General features: G+C 48.5%; 2 protein-coding genes across 2 annotated transcripts; both read left to right on the top strand.

Moving 5' to 3' along the window:
• The first annotated feature begins 2,261 nt into the window (after positions 1-2,261).
• FOXG_02983 (uncharacterized protein) lies at positions 2,262-5,356 on the top strand. Its single transcript, XM_018380462.1, has one exon. The coding sequence runs from the start codon at positions 3,221-3,223 to the stop codon at positions 4,952-4,954; it is 1,734 nt and encodes a 577-aa protein (XP_018236739.1). The 5' UTR covers positions 2,262-3,220; the 3' UTR covers positions 4,955-5,356.
• A 2,157-nt stretch (positions 5,357-7,513) lies between these two features.
• FOXG_02982 (uncharacterized protein) lies at positions 7,514-8,239 on the top strand. The gene has a single exon (XM_018380461.1). It carries the CDS (start codon positions 7,976-7,978, stop codon positions 8,174-8,176), a length of 201 nt encoding a protein of 66 aa, XP_018236738.1. The 5' UTR covers positions 7,514-7,975; the 3' UTR covers positions 8,177-8,239.
• Positions 8,240-8,253: the final 14 nt, after the last annotated feature.

The following is an 8,253-nucleotide window of genomic DNA, read 5'->3' as shown; positions in this document are numbered from 1 at the left end:
TGCTCCTGCTGCTTCTTCACGATATCGGCAATAGCAGCCTTTTGCGTCGCAGCAAGCTGCTCAGCAGTGAACTGGCCGGCATCGGCTTGCTCCTGGGTGCGAGATAGCGCCTCAGGGCGGATGAGAGAGCCGATGTGGTCGGCGTGGAAGGGGAGCTTTGTGACAGTCATTTTTGAGCGCGAGGAGAGTCAATTGAGCGGTTTCATGGCTGCGGGAGTAGCCATCATGGCTCTTTTTTATCATGGGCATGATGACATGGGGTATTTCCCCAAGCAAAGCCGGGCCAATCAATGGTCCAATGATGACTGCGTTGAGAGTAGCATGTCTCCATATGACCCCTCCCCCTCCGCAGATCTTCGGTTGATGGACACGGCTGTTGAGATGAGGGTTAGGGTTACGATGTTTGGAGCTCATGTCATGATCATGAATAGAACAGAAGCGGTAGAACATATGAATTGTCTAACAAATATTGGCTGTACTTGACAGCGCAAGGCAAGAAAGGCATATGGTTGAGCATGGGCCAATATGGCAACCCAGCAGGTGGCTGACATGGGCATGTCACCAAGGAGTCTCGAAGAATGGTAACGACAGGCAAGGCGCAAATGGCCTCCGCAATAACTTCTCATGACATCTCGGTTCGTGTGTTTGAATGATGTGCCTGAAGCCTGATGTCTGTCAGTCATGATGAAAAGGAGAGAAGTCAGTCTGTAAGTTCAACTGCTACAGGGTGAGAAAACAGATGATGCTTACATTACCACTATCAATGTTGATGTTATTGATAAGAATTGTTTTGTTCCAAAGGAAACAGGGGCAACAATCCTTTTCAAAGCCTAGGAACGACAATGTCCAAGCAACTAACCAAGGGGCAAAGTCTCGTGTCTCACTTGAAGCATACCGCAATACCAAGGCCTGCAACATTTCACGTGTGTTTCTTCTACATTTCAGTAGTCTCATTGAGATCGGACCCAAAAGTGCTAGATCGTACAAAAGAAAAAGAAAAGAACTTACTAACACTCAATATGTGAGACTATCCAAGCAAGGGAGCCAGATTGACCAACCCAAAAGATAAAACAATGCATCTCTCCCTTACTGAGCCTTGGCACAATGAGATGACTTTAGCTGCACGTCAAATAAGAAAGTTTAATATGTAATTTTCTGCAAGGCATTAAATTAAGCGGCTTGCATAAGGCGACAAATAACAACCCTCCCTGGCATCAGAAGCGAAGACAAAGGAGATTAGTGAATTGTGGGCGTTTTTTTCCCACGATGGTGAACTAACATAAGCTCCGATCAGAAGCGGGAATGGCTCCAACGGCACGCGCTGCCAACATTCCTCGCCAGGAGCATGTTATTGTCGCAACTTTACTTGGCTTTCCAATTTTGGCATTGCAGTTGGGGATTAAACATACGAGGCGCAACGTTGCCACACGTTATTTTGATCGTCAGGAACAGGAGACTTGGGGGATGTTTTCCTTTACTGATATGCGGTTGTGTAACAGAGGCGTAAATAAGGGTGTTTTGTACCTTGCATGAAATCTTGTAGTACATGATTGCAATATCAACGACTTGGCACGGCAGCTTTTGATCCGGAGAGCGATGATACTGGAATATGGAGTTCCCTGATGTTATCACTCAGGAGCAATTGACTTTTGAACGGATGCGATAGCTAAAGATTCTCCTCACGTCATAGAAAGATCATCATCAACAAGTTATCAATCAAGAGCAAGTCAACTGGTTGTATGACTCGACTGGTTAGTATCAGTCTGTAAGCTCCGGAAACAGACAAGGCTATCGTCGTAGGGCTCTGGCGAGCTTCCGAGACTACCGAATACCGGTTTGTTTAGGCTATCAAAGTGATCCATGTCAACTCAAGCTTAACAAGCTTCTTTGGATGAGTTGCATCCAAGCGATCTACTGTGGAGCTGTTGAATCTTAGTAGATGTAGGCCAGTTATCGCCAAGCAAGAAGTGGATTAGATGAAAATTCCTGGAAAGTGTGTTGAGCGTTAGCCAATCAGTATTTGAAGTTTGTTCTTTGATACGAGCCGTGAATTCCAGTGACAGTTCTTGTAAGGTTATACGAGAACTTCAACCCTCGGCTATAACTCTCTCCGCAGTAATAAACTTAGATTGAGCTTGGCGATGCCAGAAACGTCGAAATTATTATCAGCTTTAACAGAAATCTCCATTATTTTGAGGCATTTCGTGATCATTTCCTGTTGTTGAAGTGTCATGGACTTTGAGTTGGACTGTCGAAAACTACCCTAGACCCCCGTCCGGAGCACGGCCGGCTCGGCGGCCTCCGCAAAAACCATCGGCCCGCATAACACAGCAACTCACACTTGATTCATGTCTCATACCAGCTTTCAGCTCTCCCTTGGTAAGACCAACCTTTCTTCCACTTCTCACGAACGTAATTTCCCCCTTGTGGATCATCTATTAGCTTCCGGGATGGGTAGTGTCTCGATCTTGTGGACATGAACAAGAAACCCAAAACAAAACACTCATACCCAAATGCTTTTGAGATATGAAGAAACCCTCGGATCCTGTTTCCCCGGACTGTGCTAAAGAATGCTCGCATCCGGCCGAAGGGAGGGAGGGGTCTGATAAACGGTTTCGAAACAGGGTCGATCTTTTGCCTTGTCCGATCTCAAGTTCCAACCGCTGAAAACGCTATGTGAGTGATACTCAAGCGAGTATGGTCGCCTTTGGAGGAGCCACAAACACACCAGATATTGCTCTGCCTATTTCTGGTGACCAATGACGTACATTCTTGGGTGATGGAGATTAGACGCTCGTCACATATCTGCTAAACCCTACACGAGGGGAACCTTTGAGAAATTGTGCTCTGATAGCGAGTGCTCTTTTTGACGCATCCAGGAATGGTCGCGCGCATGCGGAGAAATTGTTTCTTGGCTATCAATCTGATGCCGATGGGCCGTCGGTATCCAAGAAGCAGTCGAAAATGGAGGAATTCAGAGTGCTTCGATACATGTGAAATCACTCCTTTGAGGGAGGGTAGGCCAAGGCATTGGGATGAGTGTCTCAGCAGAATCCTGTGTCAGCAGCCTCACGTATCAACAAGTGAGATAGAGGCTATCAGTATTAGCATCTGGAATCTAGAGTAATCTTACAACCCGAGGTGCTGCAGAGCCAAATTCTCAAGCGGCGGGGATTTTGGGGCCAAACAAGCTCCTCAGAGTGTGGAGTGGGAGTGAGACATGTCAAGTCAGGGGCACTGCATTCTTTGCTTGTTGGACGGGAACGCCATGTCTCAACAGTCACAGCACTCTGGACTTGTTTGCGTTGGGGCTCGATGCATTCGTCGAGGACCAGACAGACTATCGGCGCGAGGCTTTGTCTGTGGTCCTCGGAGGATCCCATACAATTTCAGCCCCAAGGCAAGGGGACCCAAATCATGTATAAAGAGAGGGCTTGATTCCGTCCAAAGTTCAACTTCTTCCTTCTCTCATCATCAAGCAACTCAAACATCCTCGATCCCCTCGCTTCTCTTCCGAGAGCTGTTTCCCAGTCGTTACATCCCCAGTCATTCGCTCCAAAGAACCACCATCAAAATGCGTTACACCGAGCTCCTCGCCCTGGCCATGGGCAACTTGGCCGCTGCCCAGTTCACCACAGGTCGCTTCTCCAACACCACCACCGGCGCCATTGAGACTGGTACTGCCACCACTGGCACTGATGTCACCGGCACTGAGACCTCCGGTGCCGCTACCAGCACCTCTGCTGGCGGCATTGGCAACCCTGACGGCTTCAACTTCCTCGGATGCTTCTCTTCTGAGAACGGCTTCCCTGGCTTCACTCAGGCCTACTCCTCTGAGGAGAACGACTCTGAGCGTTGTGCTGATGCTTGTTTGGGCTCCAACTTCTTCGGTCTCTACGACAACAGCTGCTACTGTGGTAACACGCTTGATATCAGCACCTCTCCTGCTGTTGGCACTGACCAGTGTGACATCACTTGCCCTGGTAACTCTGATGAGAACTGTGGTGGTCTCGGTTCTGGCGACCGCCTCATGCGCCGACAGGTCGCTGTCAACGTTCTTCTCTCCGTCTACGTCGCCATCGGTGTGAACCCTGGTGAGACTGACACTGTCATCAACACCGACTTCGTCACCGAGACCCTCCCTCCTGTCACCACCACTGCCACCGTCACCTTCACTGAGGATGGCACCACCGTCACCCAGACCGTCACCACTGTTCTCCCCGCCATCCCCACCGACGTCATCATCATCTGCTATGGTAACTACTGTGCTCCTCAGGTCCACTGCCCTACCTGCACCAAGTGGCAGATTGTCTGCGAGGATGGCCTCTGCGCTCCTCGTGAATGCCACGACGACACCTGGACCAAGCTCAAGATCTGCAACAGCGGAAAGTGCCACTACGCCGACTACAAGGGTGATGAGTGCAACCAGCGCATCGTCTGCTACGGCAACGAGTGCCAGCGTGACCAGCACTACTCTGTCGACTACGCTCGCAAGTTCGTCTGCGATGTCGATGAGGACCGATGGTACTTCGATGAGTGCAAGGACGACTGCTACACCTACGAGAAGTGCTCCAAGGGCGAGTGCGAGCCCGTCCACCCTCCCGTCAAGCCTGAGCCTGTCCACCCTCCCAAGCCCGTCTACCCCGGCAAGCCCCCTGTTGTCGTCGTCCCCGAGCCCGAGACTCCCTCCAAGCCCACCAAGCCCGAGACTCCCTACACGCCTGAGCACCCCGAGACTCCTGCTAAGCCCGAGCACCCCGAGACTCCCGCCAAGCCTGAGACTCCCGAGACTCCTGCTAAGCCTGAGACTCCTGAGACTCCTGCTAAGCCCGAGACTCCTGAGACCACCGGCACTGGCTCCAAGCCCGAGGTCCCTGTTGTGACCGCCGGTGCTGCCCAGAAGACCTTCGCCGGTGTGGCCGCTGCCATCGCCGGTCTTGCTTTCGTCCTGTAAAGGAACTGACAAGCAAGCCTTCTTCTTCTTCTCCCCGGATTGGGACTTTTCTCATAGATGCCGGAGTCTCTGCCCAGCAAAGCTCAGCATTCACGTCTTTTGCTCTTGATAGCAACAAAACACGCATATGTGTAACGTTTAACGTTCTTGGTTCATTCTTACACCAGTCGGTATAATTTGGGTAGATCTAGCTCTGGGATATCTTGTACGATAGATTAGGGTCTTGGCTGTCCATTTCGATGGTGGTATCTTTTTGGCGATTAGAAATCAGTAGTATTTCGGCTTTAATATGGCTTTATGACTTTATTCTTTACTTTAGAGGATTCTAATGTGACAGTGATTCGCTCTACTCTTTCTCTTCTCTGATAATTGTGACTTCTTGACTGTGGCTGAATTGAATAGGATTGGCTAATACGCTTATCTTTAGACTTGTTTGAAGGTCGCCTTGCAAGTAAGGGAGACTGTCTTTGGAGCCGGTTCCTTGCAGGAGAAATATGTAAGGGGCTGTCGTGTAATTCAGCCTCACCAGAAACCTTCTGACAGCTTATTGCAAAGCAACGCAATTGGATGGCCATGAAGTGGATGCTCACATGCATTATAATTTCTTTTTGTGTCTGGAACGATATGCAGTGGAGATTTAGTGTATCTCGATCTTGGTGAGAAAATATGACAGTAGACAGCTTTTGGTAATTAGCCGCGACATTATAACATCAATCACCTCGTGCTCGTAAACAGCTTCTAAATGGTCAGAGGTCAAACCTTGGGTTGCATTGAGTAAAAGTTCCTATGCTCTGGTTTCGTGAAGTGTTGGCTTGGCGAGGTGATACTGATAGTAATGTGACCAACAGACTTGACAGCGCCCGCAATGCTTTTTACAGTTGATGTTGCAAGCATGTCAATTGAAGCCCTTATTACAAAGCATATCAAGTCTTTTGTTGTTGCGGTCTAGAAAGTTTGGCATGGATAAATACCTGGTCTGTAGGCAGCCGTATTTCACGATAGTATCCTGATTGCTGGAAGAATGACACTCTCAGCAGTGTCCAATAGCAGGAGTGAAATGACGGTAATCGATAAAGCTTAGGGCTATAAGGTAAAAGATGCGAACCGATGGACATGCACCCCTGCTGCGTTATGGCATCTCACAACTCGCTCGGTTAATATCCATCACATCACTTCGATCCAGGGTTCAAGGGTACCCATCCCGCATCGTGCACGGTGAGCATTAATGCAAGACCGTTTATGGCAGTCGTAAGCTCTTATCGTCAAGGGAATATGCTATAGTTGCTAATGTCCGATGATTGACATCTTGATAGAAGGTCTATATGTAAATGCGAGGTTCAAACAAGAATGTCGTGATATTGCACGGGGAGTATCGGGCTCAAAGTTGTCGCAAGAGCGGAGTAAAGCCTGCTTCTGGTGAAGATGACCTTATGCTAAATGCCTGCGTGCAGAGAAATGGAACATGATGCAGTACAACAGCGGGCCTTATCCCTTGTGTCGGTACGACAAGGATGGATACGTAATTGCGGTCTGGGCTTGATTGAAGATGTTTACGAGTCGTTCATTTCTTGACAGTATTTTATCGTGCTGATACTCGTTTCAACTATACCATTCATTTAGAGCCGATGGAGAGCTACAGAGTTGGCTATATGAATGAGACGAACGACTTTGATAGAGATCCAAGAATCACAGAATATTTTTTGTTTATCTCGTGTCCAGACACAGCAAGATTCTTTTTCGGAGCAAAGTTGCAGGGTCCGAGATCCTTGACTGGTTGGTGTCGTTTTGTTCTTGTTGGATGGTGCAAGATGCCTGACACGGGCTGGACAAGGTCTGGCTACAGTACCCAAGGTTGGAATACCCAGAGCCTTGGCTTTTGTATGTGCATGGATCTTGATGACAGGTGGTCTTAACAACACCTGCTTATAAATTACCTTATTTTTTTTGTCTTTAATTGACCAAATAAATGAACACAGCTTCTCTTGAACAACAATTCATGCCCAAGACCCCTCATGTCAGTGTGACCCTTCAAACTCACCCTCCACTGCGGAGCCGAAAAGGAAAAGGAAAAGGAAAAGGAAACGGAAAAAGGTGGAGGTGTGTGTGTGTGTGACTGCCTGTGACCGCCAGACGAGAGTGCATGAAAACCCTTGCTCTCGATTGACTTGAATGTGGATTGAGGCGTTATGATTTGCCTGGAGGCTTCTGAGCGGTACCAACGGACTGGAACTGGTCCCCTCTTTGGGTCATCTGGGGGCAGCCACAATTTTGTGTATTTGGAAAGGAATTTTTCCAGATTCTCGGTAGCGATGTCATCACAGTCACAGTCACAGACAGACATTGTCATAGAAGTGATGATATGATATGATGAGGTTTATATGCTAGTCATGAGTACACTAGGAAACTGTAAAAAGTGACAATCCTTTCCTAACATCATCAATAGACGTGCATATTTCTCCTCTTTTTTTTCTTGATAGCTTCCCCTCGCTATCGTTCTCAAAATGGAGTAACTTTTTAGTCTCCCTGGAATGGATTCTCTCTAACCCAACTTGGTCTGGTCTTACCGTTTACCGTCTCTTTTTTTAAAGCAACTCAACCGACCTTGCTCTACTTTACTTGTCTTGCCCTGCCCTGAACCCTTGATCAGTCTTTCTCTTCAACTTTGCTCTTTATGTATCGATGCCAACTGAGTCTCATCAGCTGTCATCAACACCAAAGCGACAATATCACCATCCATATACTAAGTTAGCTCAGCGTAGTCTTGACTTGCACAGCCTAGACTTATAGCGCCTTATCCGCTATAAGGTTACTGACGTCAGGTCGATCTACGGAGGAGAGCGCCATCCCGCTCAATCTCACCTTAGCGCCTTCCACTCCCTGACTATCTCCTGTCTTACTTCAACGGCTTGAACTCTCTCGTTTAATGTTTGTTTTTGACTTCAACACCATAAAAACTCTGTTGCATCGACCCTCGATCATCACCCGCGGTATGCGCATACCCCTGTAACTGCGCTCACGACAATGAACTCGCCGCCAAACTCATTCTCTCGTCAATCCGACGATTCTCCACCCTCCAATACCTCCAACCAGAGAGATAGCGCCGAAAAGGATCAACATCTACCTGTCTACCGCCACATGATACCCCCATCTCCAGCGTCTTCGACGACATCTCCGCTTGGCTGTAGGCTCGGCCCACGAAGCGGCTCTTATACAAAGCATTGAGCGAGGCGATTACGCGACCGACGACGACGAAACACGGAGCCTGGACCGACAGTATACGACAGCAGATTGTAGAAGGT

The sequence above is a fragment of the Fusarium oxysporum genome, chromosome 8, assembly GCF_000149955.1.
Source record: "Fusarium oxysporum f. sp. lycopersici 4287 chromosome 8, whole genome shotgun sequence".
In the NCBI taxonomy this organism is placed as follows: Eukaryota; Fungi; Ascomycota; class Sordariomycetes; order Hypocreales; family Nectriaceae; genus Fusarium; species Fusarium oxysporum.
The sequence above is the reverse complement of the archived record's forward strand: the minus strand, read 5'-3'. Positions and strand labels throughout refer to the sequence as shown.

Coding starts and splice junctions, on each gene's coding strand:
- FOXG_02982 (XM_018380461.1), top strand. CDS start 7,976: ATGAACTCGCCGCCAAACTCATTCTCTCGTCAATCCGACGATTCTCCA.
- FOXG_02983 (XM_018380462.1), top strand. CDS start 3,221: ATGTCAAGTCAGGGGCACTGCATTCTTTGCTTGTTGGACGGGAACGCC.